This window comes from Rhamphochromis longiceps, linkage group LG3, assembly GCF_057381845.1.
Source record: "Rhamphochromis longiceps isolate RC_006_pf linkage group LG3, R_longiceps_female_GT1.1, whole genome shotgun sequence".
Lineage (NCBI taxonomy): Eukaryota > Metazoa > Chordata > Actinopteri > Cichliformes > Cichlidae > Rhamphochromis > Rhamphochromis longiceps.
This window is the reverse complement of record NC_140559.1, coordinates 37196459-37215119: the sequence shown is the minus strand read 5'-3', so window position 1 is coordinate 37215119 and position 18661 is coordinate 37196459. Positions and strand designations below refer to the sequence as shown.

Sequence of the window (18661 nt, the reverse complement as noted above, 5' to 3'; positions counted from 1 at the left end):
AACTCGGGGTTCAGTATCTTTCCCAAGAATTCTTCAATGTGACCATCAGTCATCAGGGATCCGCTGACCTTCTGCTTGTTAGATGATCGGCTCTTCCACCCGAGGCACAGCTGACCGGTGATCAAGCAGAATAAACTGAGACAGGCTGAGCCTCCAGTTATCTGGGATCCTTAAACTAACTACCTGCTAAACACAGAAAATACTACAAGTGTTTCCCAAATCTGTGTGACAAATCAGCCCAGTCACCCAATCAGCCCCCAGAAACCCAGAGCTGCTGTCCCATGGTAGACTCCAGTCAGCAGAGGGAGCACAGCATGTTAAGTAACGCACTGGTTTGTGTTTGGCTTGGAGGATTTATAATTTATTTCAAACATGTTTCCGTGCAAAAAAGGATCTAAGTGATCTGCAAGCACAAAAAGAATTCAGCCTGAAGCGACACTAACACAGGAGAACGATGCACCTGTAACCCCGGACTCTGCTGACTTAAAGCCAAACCTACTCATAGAAAACAAAGTCAAGCTGATGAAAACCCTCAGCCCTGGATCTGAAAGTTTCCTCTGCTCACTCCTCGTCTCATACTTTTGCACTGTCCCATCCACCAAGCTTTTAACACACTGCCTGCACCCTGTGAACTTGTTCGCTGTATTTTCTGCTGGTTTACTGAGTCATTTTAAGTAAATAGCACTTCATGTAAAACCACTGAGTTCCCCTGAGCAAAGACCAACAGATAGGGCGAGTACAATGACAGCAGAGGAAACTAAACTTAGACCGAAGAAGGTGTCAGAGTGCCTCAGAACTGTTCCTGTTTGTGTGTCCAACCTCTGCACATCACAGCGTTTAATATGCGCGCTGTGCGTTTGAAAAGCACACACACACACACACACACACACACACAGTATGTGGGCGTGACTTTATAAGACAGTGAGCTGCTGTCAGAAACGCAGTTCTCTGAAGTCGTGGCAGTAGAGCAAACTGCTGCAGAAGCGCGCACAGACCGCAGACTCATCAGATAACAGCGCCTCGTTTTTTCTCGTCCTTATCTCATCAGAGTTTTACGTAAAGCGTGATCTTCTTCTTTTCCATTTCACTGTTTAAATTGTGAAACAGCTCGTGGGTGTTTGGCCGGGACACAGAGCGGGCACGGAGATGTGAGCACCAGCGTCCCGGGACGTCATCGAGGTCAGCAGTCATCAGCTGTGGACTGTTACACGAGATCACTCCTGTGCCGCCTCCCCTTGTGCATCTGCGGCTCTCGGGCACACTCGCTTTCATTTATAACTTTTAACATGAACATTAAGATATGCGCACTTGTTGTCATTTGCGCCTGATCTACTTTAATAGCGCGTTCTGTTTTATTTATTTGCGAAAACCTGTTTTAAAAACCTTATTGCGCTTCAAAGTTGCTCTCGGGGAGTTCTCGATGGTGTTTGTTTTTATGCGAGAATCCACTATTTAAAAGCGTGACACTCTTCGCAGTTTTTGCACGTCTCGTTCACGCGGAATTCGTAACCGGGGTCTTCAGTAATCATGCAGCGCGAACGCCTGCTCAAAGTTTTGGTGATCGGCGACCTGGGAGTTGGCAAAACGTCCATCATAAAGCGCTACGTCCACCAGGTGTTCTCCCAGCATTACCGGGCCACCATCGGAGTGGACTTCGCACTCAAAGTGCTCAACTGGGACCACAAAACAGTGGTGAGGCTGCAGCTGTGGGACATCGCCGGTACGTGAACCATACTGTTATTGTTTTGTGGGTGGAATGACACACCGCTGTACAGGTTAATGCTCACTCACTCACCCACTCAAGAAACACTATCACAAAAGGTCTTTAGTAGTAGATGCAGATGACAACTCTCCACTCAACCAAACCCAACGTAAATATCTGGATATTTTTCCAAAACACGTCAGATCCACACCAAATTTTATCGAGCTGTTCCTTTGCACATGCACCATGTTGCTACAAAGTTGCATGAAAATCGGCTCCTAATGACCTCAGCAAACCAATAAAAAGTTAACTCCGCCTTGTGGCGTTGTGTTTTAAAAAAAAAAAGGGGGGGGGGGGGGGACTCTGTGTCCCTCAGAATTATGCAAGCTTCAAACGTCCATCGAGGCTCAAAGGTCAAAGCTGTATCTCAGTAATGCCAAGTGAACTCTACTGTCAACTCAGCCACATACAAGTACACAGAGAGACGAAAGTATGAAGCTCAGGGTCCGTGGTGCACACAAAGTGCAGTTAGAACAAGAAATAGAGACCAGTGCAAGTATGGACAACAAGTAAGGAGGTAATAAACCAGGAGAGTTGGGCTGCATGCATTATCTGTAATATAGCGTTGCTCGACCTACAGCGACTATAGAAAGATGTAACCAGTAATGTGCAACGTATACAGGACCCGCATTTCATAAGGACTTCCTTTACAAATCCTCCGAAGAACCTGTTGCTCCACAGGCATGCAGACAAATAGCACTGAAAACATGACCTTGGCCGAGTTCCCCTTTCACCAGCTGCAACAGCAGACTGATGTTTACTCAGAACTGCATCAGTACTTGTAACCCAATAATACGAGCCCACGAATCTGAAGGCGTACTGCTGCAGTGAAAGCAAAGGGACTGACCATGTCACGTCATCCACCACTGAATAAACATGACATAGAGATAGAGAGAGCAGTGTGAGGGTCATAGTCACGTGCAGCCGTCTTCATCCATAAGCTTGGGGGTCATTTTGGGACAGTCGGGTCAGGATTACTTACAGTAGAGTGTCTTGAACACAGCACACGGCAGGACACACAAGACGTTAGCTGCTGCCGTCGCACCCAAGAAGAGTCTGGTACACAGATTCTTTAACCTGCCAGCTTCCTCACATCGTGTGGATGTGAGGAATTTGGCAGGTTAAAGATGTCTAATAGGACTGCACTGGATACATGCACCTGTTCTGGGTAAATTCTAGGGAAAAAAGCATCTTTAGGAAAGTTCAAGACTGTAAACAATGTGTTTAAGACAGAGACACAGTTAGAGAGACAAGATCGAGATGGTTTGGACATGTGCAGGAGAGGGACACTGGATATACTGGACAAAGCAGGAGGGCCACAGAGGAGTTTCATGGATGTGATGAAGGAGGATCATTGTAATAGATGAGGATGCAGATTATCTATTGTGACAACAGAAGAAGAAGAAGGGTTTTGTTACTTAATCAATAATCTTAGAATATTTCCAAACTTGCAGTGTGTATTTTTTTTTGTCCTGCATGATTATCACGCAGTCAAACTCCACTCCTGTGTAAGACACATGCACTGTGTTGCTTTGTGGAAAACTTTCTTTTAAAATGGCACAAATGTCAAAACGTACTCCCGTACAAAGATGCACTCTTTATAAGCAGACGTCTTCCATTCATAATAAGTACAGATATCTTCAACGAGTCCCTCAAACACATTTATTAGGTGAATTACATGTTTCACTTCTGGTTCTGCAACATGTCATGTTGTAGATGGCTGAGGGGGAGATAACTGTGTTTACTTCCCCTGTGAATTTAGAGACACTTTCCTCTGACATCAGAAGCATAATGCAGCATAAAAGCAACAGAATCTTAAAGTCAAGTTGAGTAAATTCCCAGAAGCTCGGAGATCACAGAGTGGTCAGTGGTATGCTGCTCCTGGAGCTGTGGCGTATGCCGATGCTGCAAGAGTAAGCCAACATGTGACAGCGTCAGGCATCTGTTAGAAAGTACTTTGTAAAAGTTAAGTACCACTATACATATAAACAAACTCGCTCAAAGTTAAGCAAATGCATCTGTACTGTGCTCAATGCAAGTAAGCAGTAAACCCCAGAACAAACGTGCAGTAATCTGCATTTTCACACTCTTCAGCTGCTTTTTGCTGATGCATCTAACAATTATGTTGCACAATTTGAGAAGTGGCCTTGAAAAAAAAATGTGGTCAGCCATCATTCCTGCAGAGGCACATAACAAGCTCTCTGTATTCAGCTTATAAAACCCTCCCATGTGTCTCTTTAATTGCATGTAATTAGATTTTTTGGGAACTCCTTTCTTTCCGGTCTCACTGCTGTCTCCCTCTCACACACACAGACACACAAAGACACACACACTGTGTGTGCTGAGTGACGTGCCAGCTGATAAGAGTTATCATTTAAATGAAAAGGTCCGGCTGAGGCTGTTTTCTAGGCGGACTTTAGCAGCGAGGCAGGTCACGACTTGCTGCTAAATGACAATGAAGCTGCTGCGGTCACACAAACAGCCGGCATGTTGTCCTCACGGTGTGGATGTGGTGATCGTACAGCTGTTCTGTGCTGGCTTTTCTTAATATAGGGAAGCCGGTTGTTCAGGGTCACGAGGAGCGTTTTCAAGTCACAAAGTTTTTGCATTTTCCCATTTGAATGTTTTATAGTTACAAATGTCAAGATAAAACATGTGAGTTGGTGTACGTTCTTTTTAGGTCAGCCTTCACAGAGTGCTTTTACATAGATGTTCTCTCTGTATAGTCATTTTTTTATAAGTTATAATGTCTTCTTTTTGTGTTTTCGTTTCTGATATGGTGACATCACGACTTTCCTCACCCACAAAAAAACATGGTGTTTATTACTTTAACATAGTAGGCGTTGTGTGTGATAGACAGATGTTATTATTGTTGTTGTCTTTGTTTTGTTTTTAGTTGTCATGTTTGCTTTCCATGCTGGTTCCAATCCATAGGAGCCAACAATCAGATGACACCCCCATGATCTAGCATTTTGGCAACAGAAGGAAAGAAAAACTCCCTCTTAACAAGAAGAAATGTCCAGCAGAACCAGACTCAGGGACCGGCGGCCATCTGCTGGGGGTGAGGGGGAAGGCGGGGAAAAGACACGCTGTGGAAGAGATTTAGATATTAATGATAACGCTGATTAAATGCAGAGGGGTGTATGAGCTGCCTGTTGGGTGGAGCTCTCACGTGGTGTTGACTCTGCCTGTCGCATTATACACATAGGATGCAAGAGCGATGTCAGTCTCGTAGGAGCACAACAACAAAAAATAAAAGGATATTACACATGTTCTGGTCTATTTACATAAACTGTTATATACAAAAAATAATGATCATGTGTACATTTACCTTTGAGTGAACACGGTCTCCTGGTTTTTAGATTGCCGGACTTGCTTATTTTAAATTCTGAAAACATTGGTCATTGGTGGTGTTGACCTTTGACCTCATACTATTAGTACTGATCAGATGGTGTGCAGAAAAAAAGGGAAAGGTACCATCTGCTTTTAGGAGACAGTTTGTGTGCTCAGTGTTCGGGCGCATGCGCAGGGTTGTGTGTCTGTGTGTGTCAGATGCTCCACTGCTGATTCACCGGTATATTGGGATCATGTGGAGCAAGTTAGTTTCCAGGATAGAGACTTAAATGTTCACACACATGCTTCTCTCGTTTGCAACATTTTTTTAACAAGTGTGTGTGTCTGTCAGCAGTGAGAAGAACATATGCAGTTCCTGTATACAAAAAAAGTGTCTTATTGTGCTGTGAAACTAGGGCTAAATGTTTGATACTGGCAAAGATGTTAGTTATTATTATGAAAAGTGACCAGTTTTGGTATTAATGGTGTGACCCTCAGAAACTGATGTGATCACCCAAGCTATCATCACTTTAGATGGCTTGGTGCTGTGGCGTATGTCAGACTCTGGCTGGTCTGTTGTGCTTTTTTGTCTTCATTGTTGGTTGAGTGAGGTGCTCGTGCTGGGCTTTGAGAAATCCAGCTGGACTACTCTTTGCAGTGGGGGCTGCTGTGTGGGGTTCCAGTCAACATGAGTCCCGGATCTGCTGTTCCTCGCCTCCTCGAAATGGGGGGTGCTTTGCTGGCTCTCTCCTCCAGGCCTAGTCCTCTCCTTCCCCCGCTTCCTCTGACAACACATCACTCACACAAATAGGACGGGTTGGACCATTCAAGTGGCTTTGCTGGGTGTGGTGTGCGGTCATCTGTTTCTCCCTTTTTAATGACACCATAGTCACATCTCATCACACATCACCGTACATGTAGGATCTTTGGAGGCAGGAGCACTACCCAGAGGTAGGTAGGCGGGGCTGCGTGGCAGCGCAGACTGCCTTTCAATTTTACGTAAAACTTAGAGACCAAGGCTTTTAGGGATAAGCATTGATAAGCAGGGTCTCTGGCTCATGTCACATTCTCCCCTCTAGTTTTACTCACTTTCTACCTCTCTGCTAGGTGCGGGTCTGTAACATTGCGATCTCTCAAACTCATTTTTCAAGTATGGTCTGTGTCAAACACACAGTCACTCATATCCTATCATATGCTGCGAACACATAGCAAAATTGTATATTTGTTTATGTACCTCCCTCTGCTTTGTCTTTTTTGGCGCTGTGTGCTTTCTTACAGAAGCAGCGTTGTCTGTTCACCGTTGCTCCCGTTCTTCTCTCCTTTTTTTTCTATTTTTCTGCTTTAAATTTTTTTTTTAAAAAGTCTCTTCTGTAAATTAACATTGGCCTGGGTTTGTCTTCTGTTTTCTTTAAAAAGGGCAGGAACGATATGGCAACATGACCCGTGTGTACTACAGAGAGGCCGTGGGTGCGCTCGTCATCTTCGACATGACCCGGCTGTCCACGTTTCAGGCCATCCTTAAATGGAAAGGAGACCTGGACTCAAAGGTAAAAAATCAGAGATGAAGGAGGTGGAGAATTGAGAAGAGGAGTGTGGTGGGAATTAGGGCTGCCACAAACGATTATTTTGATAGTCGACTAGTCACCGATTATTTTTGCGATTAGTCGACTAATCAGATCATCATCCATTGGACGTAAAACTACAGCTTATTGCACCAGCAGCATCTGCTCTTAGATAACTATCATTAGCTTACAGCTTTAAGTGTTTAAGGTACAGTATGTGCTAACTAAAAATAAAGACAAGATGATAGTTTATTAAAGTTTAACGAAATTTGCAGATTGTCTCGGTGGAGTTTAATAAACTCGGCCGTCTGTTCTTTCCATGTAAAGTATAACAGGACACTGGAGTAAATTCTCTCCCATCTCACACTTCTGTTTAATCAGTTCTCTGTTTGACGTTTATTCAGCTGTGTAAAACTATAACTTTAATCTCAGCCAAACCGATTTACTGAGGAACAAATAAAACACTGAAAAAAGCCAAACAATAACATTTTTAAATTATCTGAGTGCATATCATGTTCAACCTGAGTAGCGAAACACCGCGGGGGGGTTGAAAATGATGTGCTGGGAGTCCGGTGTTCTCACCGGCTCTAGTGACCCTTGAACCCTCTAGCTGTCGAGCTGGTGGGTAACAGATGTCTCTGAAAACGTCGGAGCGCTTTTGCAGATATGTGGTGTCTTGATAAACCGAGCAGATATTTGAAGTTTGCACAGCTACATTCTCGCCTGAAAATATGTTAAAAGTTTATTTTGTGAAGCAGAAAGAATAATAGGGCTTAGGAGTTGACGTCACGTCGCAATGTATTGTGGGAGCGCGGTGCCATTTTCCGGGTCCATAAATCAAAACAAACACAGTGTGTTGGAACAACGACGACAAGAAACATGCTTAAAAGCAGCTCAAAAGAAAACGGATGGTATAGAGACCTATTACGTCCAGAGTGCATCGCAAATGTGGACCCATATGAAATATGGCAGTGGAATAAAGACCCAGACGACTTACCGCCACTGTCCCGATATCTTCACATATCTTGTTTGTGGAGTAAGCGCTTACACTGCGAACCAGTTTTGTAATTACAAATCGCTGGAGTGCATCGAGTGTAATGGCCATGGTTCACCCCCTACCACAGTTGATGTTATACATTTATCAATGAACTGCTAAAATCTCGTTGTCATATTATGTGCCCACAATTGTAAAGTTGATGCAAACTACCACATTGATAATCGGGCAAGATATTACAGCCATTTCATAGGCAGGCTTCCCAAAAGTTGTGAGAAAGAATTAGCAAATCGTTACATAGCACGTATGTCTGCAAAGTCACTCCATTCGATGTTTGTTCGCAATTTCTATAACCTCCGAGACCACCAACGATCATATTATTAAGCTATAAAGAGTGATATGAGCATATATAGAACTTACCGGAATGAAATTGTCCGGTAAGTTAAGTGATATCTGGACATGGAAGCGAACTGGATACCAGCTCGTCTCACGGCTGCTATCCAGGCTAGATGCCTTCGTTTGGTAAGGTCCGCTATATGAGCTGCCTCATGTTGCTTCCAGGTTGGGAAAGAATAAAAAGACAAACCCTTTTTAAGCTTATTCTCTTGCCGGTTGTGCGATCGAACATTGCAGCTGACCACGCAGCAAGTACGAACCATGGCTGTTGTGTGTGCTTTCGCTCCTTTGTCGCTTGCGCTTTGTTTGGACCGGGAAAATGGCGCATCAGGCCAAAATCCTTTCCACGCCCACCCCCGTGACATCACGCTCCAAAGCCCTATAAGAGTAATATTAAAACTAACTAAACTTGTTAGTTATCTTAGCTAAATTTTATTTTCACAAATGCAAATACAGTAACAAAAAACCTAATTTTAAACATTACTATAATGATGTTTTATGTTACATAAAATTGATTAGTGGATCACTTAACAAAAAGGCTATGAAAACTATTACTATTTGTAGTAATTACAAATTATTTGAATGTATGTAATTCTTTGTATTACACCCCCTGGCATATGTTAATTTTGTTCTGATTGTATACATGTTCTGTATACGGTTTCTTAATAAAGTTTAACATTTAAAAAAAAAAAAAGAGAGAAAAAAAAATATATTAAAACTAACTAGCTGCCGCCATTGTTGAAAACTGGAATTGGCTGGGCCGCGCTATGAATTCTGGGATTGTTTGGGCCACGAAGCATACACCCGACCCATCCTTCATAACTGGAGAAATGAAGGACGCATTTTTGGGCCGTGTTTGGGGGAGTCTTCGAATTTGGGCATGCTTCGCCGTGTTGCTGTAACGTAATTGGCCTACAAATGCGGCCTCCGAAGGATGCGGCCGCTAAATTTGGACACAGCTATGAAACCGGACACTGCTTCTTCTTCTTTGGGGTTTAATGGCAGCGGGCATCCCTGGACATGCAGTGCTGCCATCTTCTTTTTCAGTCCATTATTACATTCTTAAATCCTACTACTTATCCCTGCATCTTTTGGGATCTTACAAAGCTTCAAACGACGTGTCGACTATTAAATTAGTCGTAATCGTGACTAATCGACTAATCGTGGCAGCCCTAGTGGGAATAAGGCACGTTGAGTCCACAGGTCATAGTTTTGAGCCATCTTTATTGACCGCGGCTGCAGCTCTCAGCTGTCAGCCGCAGATGCATCACACCACAATACACCACCACTCGCACTTGTTGTAGTCAGCGGGCATGTTTGCGGATGCCACGCAGGTGCGTCCGCCCTCCCTGCATGGCACAGCAAGCCACGCCCCACCACAAGGATTTTGTGAAGGAGGAAATGAGTGCAGTTTAAAAAGTTTTAAGAAATGTATTTCTTTGCTCTGAATAAAAATCTACAAACTTGGGGCTGAGGCAAATAAATTTGCATGAATCAGGGTGAAAAATCTAATATTGTTGTAGGATTGAAGTAAATCAGACTTTCTGAAAAAGTTGGAACATTTTAAAATGTTAATAAAAACAACAGCAAAACAAAGAAAAACCCATGAACCTCTGCTCATATTTACTTCTGAAAAACTCTGCCTCTTTTTTCTACTCAATCATGTGACCAACCTGTTGGCAGCAAACCTAATTAGCTGCAAAATATTCCTTCAGCTCTTCCTTTCTAGTCTTTTGCTGCACACATCCCAACTTTTTCGAGACATGTTGCTGCCACCGGATTCACAATAAGCAAATCTTTTTACACAGCATCCCTACTTTTTGGAATTTGGGTTGTACATAATCTTAATGTAGTTTATTAACCAGAGTCTAGCATAACTAATGGTTTGTTTGGGGGCTCATGCTCAACAGGTTAAACGGACAAGCCCAGATCAAGTCACTAGGCTTTGTTTCCTCTTTCTCTAATAATTAAACATGTGATACTGGAATGCGCACAATCATGCACACTGGAGAGACCTTACTTAAAAAAAGGCACCTTATAGCTTTCACTAGAAGCTTATATTATATGAAAAATAAATAAGAAAAAAATTTTTTTCATGTTTTTCTTTTAACTTAAGATGATAAATCACAGAAGCTTGTTTACTTGCTAGTCTTGGTTCTATTTCACTTTGCAGATTGTAACTGATCTCAGATCAGTGAAAGCAGAGTTAGAGGCAGCATATCAGGTCAAAGTGAAAGACCAACATTTCTCCACAGTATGCATGTGCTTTGTCTCGCAGCTTGAAAACCTCTAGCCATTGTTGGCAGGATACCTATGCCTGTAAAACTGATGCACTGCATATTTCATATTTCAGTGGAACCTAAGCCAAGCAGAGTTGAGCCTGCTTCCAGAGACTGTGGTCAACTGTGCCAACAAGATGTCAACAATTTAAACGATAGATGCAAACAAGCGACAGGAGAAGCTTTATGACAGAGCACTGTCTGAGATAGAAGAGTGGTCACTTTACTTTGGCTTTAATTGATGTCTATTTTTATATTTTACTGAACAATTGCCTGCCTTGTTTGCGTTGGTGGAAAGCCACTGCTTAAAGTTAAATGTTGTGTTTTCATCCTGATTTAGCCAAAAAAAAAAAAAAGTGGTTTCTCAATAGTTGTGCATCCCCTTTTCTGTTTTCCTGTTGTTGGTGGTGGAGGTTTTGTTTTTTTGTTTTTGTTTTTGTTTTTTTACCTCACTTTTCCTTGTTTAATTCATTTTGGAAGTACTGTATTCAGGATAGCTAGCCTAGTTTGTGACTCAGCAATGTCAGGGAGAACGCAGCAGGTGGGATAAAGACAGTTGTATTCTACACATATCATTTTGTTACGATATATGTTTTGATAATATATGTATTCAAGATCTAAAAATAATGGGAAATAAACTTTTGTACATTTTTGTGTGTTCATTTTTTATTTAGTTTTTTCTTGATTTCCTCTAATCCCCAGAATCCCCGTTTGCTAATCTGGGCTATTTTCCAGTTTGGTCATGAGGAAGCAGTCCTCAAATGACCAGCTTACTGTCAGCTTAGTATCAAATGACAGACAGCTGACTGACTGACTGATTTCATTTGCCACTTCAAAGCAGTAGAAGTACTTTACACAAAAGTGAAGTTGTTTTGTTTTCTTTTACACATCCAGCAGTTAAAGAGTTATATTTGGAGGTGTATTTCTTTTTTTTTCACTGAAAAAGAAGAGACCTCAATAAAGACATTAAGGAGAAGAAAAACAAGTATAAAACAAAGACCACAAGTCAAGGCTATATATAGTGTGTGCATATGTGTGTTTCCTTGTGAGAAATGTCTCCTTTATTACCGACAGTGTTTTTCCAGCTTGATGCTAACTATGTTCAAAGATCTTCGGTGAGGCTTAGAGCTTCTTCTTAACAAATACAAATTATGCTTTGAGGGCTGTAAGATTGACGAAAAGCACATTTGCATACATTACAGCTTAACATTGAAACATTGAGCTGAAACTGTAATGCTCAGCAGGGGCTGCAGACAGAGGCCCATCCCTGCAAGCAATCCGTTTTATATTGTCATCTTACTCTCAGTGCCCTCTGCCTATCAACTATGTAATAGATAGCCAAATCAGTATTTATTTTTTTTATCACTGTATTACAAGCCTGATGCCTCTCTGATATCAATATAGATAAATAAATAGGCATAACATAACAGACAGATGCCATCACTTGATGCTGCTGTATCCCTTCACAAACTGCAGATTACAGTGAAGCACTTCAAATTGAGGCTCATCTACTGGAAGCTTCGACAGGTCTTTGTTGCTTCATCATGAATTATTTTCGTAAATTTTCATTGCATTTCTTTTTCCATCTTCCTCTGGGATTCATTAGGTTGCCCTCAGCAATGGGAGGCCAGTTCCAGCTGTTCTGTTGGCCAACAAATGTGACCAGCGGCGTCATGGTTTGTGCCCCAAGCTGCCCAAACTGGAGAACTTCTCCAAAGAGTACGGATTTGTCGACTGGTATGAAACCTCTGCCAAGGCAAGATGAGATTATTTTCTGTTTCTGTCTTCCTGTCAGCATTTAATGGGTGTTAGATTTGGTCACAATAAACAAGCCACACCCCCTGTCTTACTGTAATGCTTATAGTTTAGCATGTGTATATATGTCTGTGTGTATCGCTTCCACAACTGGTGTGCCAATCTTAACAAAACTTTGTATGATTATCATCACATATACAGTTATTATTCTCATTATCATTCTGATGATTATGATCAAGTTTTTTTTAAAAAGAAAGGAAAAAAATGTTTTCTTATATCCCAATTCTTCAGATTTCCATATTCATCACTCGCCTGCAAATCTGATGTCACGTTCTCTGTTTGCATTTGTTTCACATGTCACGATCAGCGTATGTCCCCATTTGTAACTTAACGGTCACCAAAGTTTGTATCCAGGGGAAAATTTTGTTTTTTGACCAATAAATACTGAATGAGAAATTTTAAAAAATGTTGTAGGCAGCTAGTAATGTAAGGCTGTAAAAATGTTTATTTCTGCTGCACGCATGTGCATTTTACCATGGGAGTCAATGGGGACCGACTCGCTTTTAGAGTCAGCCTCAAGTGGCCACTAGAGGAACTGCAGCATGTAGCACGCCTGCGATGGCTTCATTTTTTCTTAGCCCTGGTGTCATGAATCAAATGAGTGTTTGGAACCCAAATGGAGGTTGGTTTTAGGTAAAGCTTTATTTTGCATTGTTGAATTTCCACCAGAAAAAACACGATCCAAAACTTAGTGGAAAATGCGCATAGAGGAAGCTAACAAACGCTGAAACAAAGACTAAGAGGAAGACTGTTATGTATTCGCAAGGGTGACAAGAGGCAGGTGACAGTAATCTAAGACAATGAGACAGAAGGGGAAGTAAAACTAAACACACTCTAGAGACAAGACAACTATTAATATAAAACAAGAAGTGAGAACTGTAACTAAACGGAGAACCACCGACAATTAGAAGAACTTCGCTGTGTTATCCAGGAAACATTCAGAATGAATAAAACTGAGGAATATATTTAATTAATTAAGAAAAAACAAAATACTAAAATACTCTAGAAACTATTAAGCTTAATACGCATGTGCTGCTGTAACAATTGAACAATTGGGATTAAAAAATTATCTATCAACCAAAGAAACAATTCAACCCCAAAGCTTCAAAAGCCCACAGTCTGACCTGGGGTGATGACACCCAGAGGGTACAGGGTTGAAAACAGTGTTGTCAGCACCGTCTCATTTACATACTGGCCCTTTACAAATATAAAGCATGTCTTCTTCTAGGCTGTTAGAAGAAAAGAAGTTAGGTACATCAGGTTATAGTGAATGCCATGTTCACATAATATCCAGTTATATAAGTTTTCATGATTCAGTCACAGCTGGCTCTCGTAGCTGCCAACTCGCAGAATTCAATTAGTTCGTATCGGCTAAAAGTACCAACAGAAAAACTTGGAATTCAGTTAAATCTTAAAAGGAAAAAAAAGTGAGAACACGGCGCTTACTGTGGCTCATCTGTTGATCCAATTTATTTAAATTAAAGTTGGAAGGCTGGAAGCACAGCTTTTCATTCTTCACCTTACAGAACCTTCAAAGCCTCATGTCCTCTTTTTACCCGTTACATAACAGAAACAAGTTGAGACACACACACACACACACACCACCTCAGGAAATGAGGAGTGCTCTAGTAGACTTTAGTGAGTTTCCTTTTTTAGTAGATGTTGTAGACAAAAAGAATATTTGATCAGTTATTTAAAGACGTTAATATTTGAAATATTTCACCTTTACGATGGAAAAATGATTAATATAGATGTTCAGCTGTAGCTGCTCCCATTAAAGATTATCAGAGTTTCAGGTAATGAAGTTTCAGTGTACGTGCCAAAAGCTCAGGATTCAGACAACCGTGAATGCTCCATTTTAATGTTTGTTTACTCTTTTACTCAACATCAGCAATAGCTGAAATCCCTAATACGGTCATCACAGGCACACATAAGCTCCACCCCCTGCTGTTCAAACCCTTTGTTTCCAGTGGGCACCCAATCAGAAAAAAGTTGCCTTAAAGAGACGGTGGTCTGAAAGAGAAAGGAGTTAAATGATTAGAACGAGAAGATCTTTATTGCCATTAAATGAACGAGCATACAGAAATATTTCATCCCCCTACAGTTCACAACACGCACAAGAAAATAGGAATTGCTGCTAAAGGGCTGCAATACAAACTCAAAAAAAGCAAATTGGTAATAAATAATAACAAAATGAGTTGGCATAAGAGGAACAGTGTGGCAACTTGTTAAAGCAATCACATGATTTTGTGTAGACTGATTTAACCCACAATAGTGTTTGTTATGGTAGTTGTAGGATTTTGTACTGTTAGAGGGAAAGTTGTGAACAGAGAACGTACTGGGTAAGCGGTATCTCTCGAACTCAAGAAAGCTGCGTTTTAAAAAAAGAAGCCACGTGGTGATGGCTTAAATGAACACGTTCTCTATTGCACATCTTTGCATTGTTTGTTGTTGTTGTTGTTCGGGTCTGCAGGAAGTATATCTGTGTTTTCTTTGTGACTGCTAATGTGTCTCTTCCTTGTTAGATAATCTTTGCTGCACCAAGGCAACTGTAAATCATGCAAAGCAAATTTAGGACAAAATGAAGTTGAAGCTGTGGTTCCCAGTAGGTCACCATTCTATTGAAAATGCACCCTTTTCCAGCTGTTCTGGACTCTGCAGACATGTGCGCAGAGATGCCCAAACCTCCCTGTCCTCAGCCACCTCCTCCAGCTCTTAGAGACAAAGCACTGAGACATTCCCAAGCCGGTCCTGGGGTAGACCTAGGACACCAGTGTGTCCTAAGTCTACCCCGGGACATACAGGAAGTGGCTCACTTAGCTGGCTCCCTTTGACCAAAATGAAATGTCCAAGTTCCTAACTCTATCAATAAGCTGAGCCCAGCCACCCTTCAGAGAAAGCTTGTTCCTGCTGCTTGTGTCCATTATCTCTTTCTTTGGGTCATTACCCAGAGCTCTTTTAAATCCAAACAAGACGAGTTTTAGTCATTCGTCCAAGTTTTTCCTGAGTGATTAAGCGCCTAAAGACAACCCTTAAATACTTAAATGGACAATATGGTGGATTTTACTGTTAAGACATTTCTCTATTTCTACCTCCATCGACCTTCTTCAACCCTTCAGCTTCATCCTATCTCTCTCTCTTTCTCTCCCCAGGACAACACCAACATCGACGCTGCCATCACATGCTTGGTGAAAAGCATCATGTCTGTGGAAGAGGAGAGAGCGCTGGCTGAAGCCACCAGTGGCGCCTGTAAGGGCGATCCAGATGGCAGCGTTCTTGTTCTGCCTCGCTTTGACTACAACACAAAGGAGAAGGGACTCGGTGGATGTTCGGGGTGCCTGTCAATTAAACCAAAACAAGACCAGGACTGAAGGACTGTCTGAACCAAAAGACTGCAGGAACATGCAGAGGATGGTGTGGATGACTCTACTCTCCATCACTTTCTCCTCACTGACCTTTCCTGAGAGAATTTTTAATAGAATTGATGTTTCTGGGTTTTTGGTGGTTTTTTTTAGATTTTTCAGGAAAAAAAATCCATCTAATATTTTTAACCAAATAATTAAGTTGTTGTGTTTTTATATCGGACTCTGATTCAAAATGAGTTCAGTCATTGCAGCAATCTCTTATTTGGAGAAAGTGACCAATAGCACTTTTTATGGCTTTTAAAGGAAATTTGTCAAAATAATGTTTTCCCAAAATTTGTATTTATCTTATCTGCTATTTTTAAGGTTTGTTTTTTTTGTTTGTTTGTTTGTTTGGGGGTTTTTTGCATTGATGCTTCTATTGTAGCAGAGACAGTAGGTGTGTGAAATTTGCAACTTTGTCCAACAAGTGTTTTTTAGTTTTTAGTCTTTAAATTGCTTTGAGTTATGACTGCTTTGTAAGTTACTACTGTTTGCCTTAGAGCAGCGGTCCCCAACCCCCGGGCCTCGGACACGTGAGTCGTTTGGTACCGGGCTGCGAGAGTTGAGGCTCAGGTGTGAAATGTATGGTTTTCAGGGTTTTTATCGGTTTTCAGCGTTATTTTGTTATCATTTTTATCGTTAACTCAGTTTTCCTGGGTCTTTTCAGGTGTGTTATGAATAAATCTTCTTTTTTTCGGTACCGGTACTAGTTTTATTTTGTTGTATTTATCCGCGACACCTTAAAGGCCGGTCCGTGAAAATATTGTCGGGCATAAACCGGTCCGTGGTGCAAAAAAGGTTGGGGACCGCTGCCTTAGAGCAGTGCCAAGTAGCTCCTTATTGTTCATTTTTAATATTTAATTAAAAAGATTTGTTGTTCTGTATTTGATCTTTATTTGTTAAAAAAACAACTTTATGTATAAGATGGAGTATTTCTTAATGTTTATAGGGGGAAGTTGTGTTCAGCTAAAGGAGAGGAGTTTAAAGGCCGTTGTATATGCTTTTGACCACTAGTGGTGCTATAGATCAGTGGTTTTCTTTCTTTTTATATCTCAAGATCCTGTCTGTCTGAGATTGAGGAGGGTTATTTGAAGTGTGCTTTTCATGTAAGCTGTAATGTATAGCATATTATTAGCCAAGAAATATACCAAACTGTGACTTTTTATGGAGCTTAAGGAGCCACAGACATATTAAGAGTGGAATAGGGTTCATCTGTACTGACAATTTTTCTGCCATGATCGTCCACAATACTGCAACAAAATAGCATTTTCCATGTCAAACACCAGACTGTTGATAATTATTATTGATGGTGTGAATTTTGAATCTTTGAGTTGTCAGACCTCCCCAGCTCGTCTGAGACCAGCAAGGAAGCATAATGTTTATATATGTGCAACATGAATGCAAACCTGGAGCCCAAAAACTGAAATAGACTGGCAGTTTTTGAGTTTGGTGTCCACTTCACTTTAATACTAATGATCTATGCAGGTTTGAATTTGTTTGATGAGAAATAAACTGCACTGTTTTATACATCATGCACAAGAAAGTATCGTGTCCCTGCAACACGGTTGTGTTTGTCTAAGGCAAAAGGTACAAGTCTTACCAAGGTTTTAATCCCTAACACTGTTCCATTCTAAAGATTTTCCCTTGTTTGCATCCATCCTTTAAATTACTGCTATCTTGTGGCTTCAGTGGCTGTTCTCTGCAGAAGCACGCTGGACTCTGCTTGACTTGAACCCCACTGAAATATGTAGCACCCGTTAATTTCATGGGGATGTGGGTTGGCAAGCTGAGAGACCGACAAATGTTTGTGGTTGTGTATTGTTGATAAATCAGACAAGCTGCTGCTGGCTGGCTCAGGTTCCACTGCTCTGAGATCAGTTACCATCTGCGCTTTGTGTGGAGACAGAGCACTGGCGAGTAATCAAGCCCTCTGGGATTCATCCTCGTAACAGATAAGTTTCCTCTTGCTAAACATCATGCAGTGTGGAAACATTTTCAATATCTCCTTTAGTACATAAGCAAAGAAAGCTTTGCTGGTGCAGGGGAGACATCGGCTCTTGCAGCAGGTCTTGTGAGCGCTCAATTATCCAATTAAGGAAAGTCCACAAAGTTGATTCGTAGCATTTTCAGTGTGAGAAACGTCGCTCATCCAAGTGATTTCTTCAGGTGTCGGCGTCTCTGCTCGTCTGTCTGCTAAAGTCACCACAAACTACTGCATCACTGCCATGGTCGCCACATTTTTATTTATTTTCTTTGGTTTAATTTAAGCAAAGTTGGGTTATTTAACCTAGGGTGGCCATATTTTGATTTCCAAAAAAAGAGGACACTTGTGCCAGTCATAAAGAACTTTAATAATACTGTTTACTTAAAGAAAACTTTAACATATTTAAACTATGCCTTCTCTGTGTGGTTAATGAACGGTAAAATAAAAACTGTCATATAGGTTTTACAAGTCAACAAGTGCACAAAAAAAAGAGGACGGTTGGTCACCCTATTTAATCTCCATTGTCTCTGGGGTCTCACCATTTTCCCTAAAATACTATAAACCAAAGGCAATCCAACCAAATGTTCATATTTGATGAGCCGTTTTTAATTTTCCACCGAATTAAAATGTAATTGTGCTACATGACACTGTAAACGGATAGTGAGCATTGGTATGTAAACAAAGGAGAACCACCGCCGTTGCTGTCAACTGTCCCTGTTTCGTCTTCTGTTTCTTCTTTACTAACAATAAACGTTTTTTTACATTTGTGTTATTTAACACATGTCAAAACTTAAAACTTTAAGCAATCTCATCACACTACAGTGCTTCAGTAGAAGCACAATAGTCATGCTTTTTCAATGTGCATGCTTTGAACAGTGGTGATTGTGTCAGATTATATATGAGTCTGCGAAGAAAACGTTTCTTTCTGCAACCAGCCTGTCATATTAATGTGTGCACACAGTCTGACTGTTTATTGGCGCTCTTCTCAGCACCACAGCAGGAGATCGCTTAATGTTTGATCTCCAGCCTTGATGATGTAAAGATTTGTATTGTTTTAAGATAATTAACTGAATAGTGCTTTTATGGTACACGTAATAACCGTGCATTTGTTTTTGTTTTTATTACTCGTTCA

The 18661-nt window shown here is 41.2% G+C and overlaps 1 protein-coding gene across 1 annotated transcript; it reads left to right on the top strand.

The window, feature by feature from the left end:
* The first annotated feature begins 962 nt into the window (after positions 1-962).
* On the top strand, positions 963-17119 carry LOC146674452 (ras-related protein Rab-38). The gene is made up of 4 exons (XM_085396029.1): positions 963-1720; positions 6512-6642; positions 11933-12082; positions 15294-17119. Exons 1-4 carry the CDS (start codon positions 1528-1530, stop codon positions 15510-15512), a joined length of 693 nt encoding a protein of 230 aa, XP_085252155.1. The 5' UTR covers positions 963-1527; the 3' UTR covers positions 15513-17119.
* Positions 17120-18661: the final 1542 nt, after the last annotated feature.

Coding starts and splice junctions, on each gene's coding strand:
- LOC146674452 (XM_085396029.1), top strand. CDS start 1,528: ATGCAGCGCGAACGCCTGCTCAAAGTTTTGGTGATCGGCGACCTGGGA. Junction 6,643..11,932: donor AAGGAGACCTGGACTCAAAG/GTAAAAAATCAG, acceptor GGGATTCATTAG/GTTGCCCTCAGCAATGGGAG. Junction 12,083..15,293: donor GGTATGAAACCTCTGCCAAG/GCAAGATGAGAT, acceptor TTCTCTCCCCAG/GACAACACCAACATCGACGC.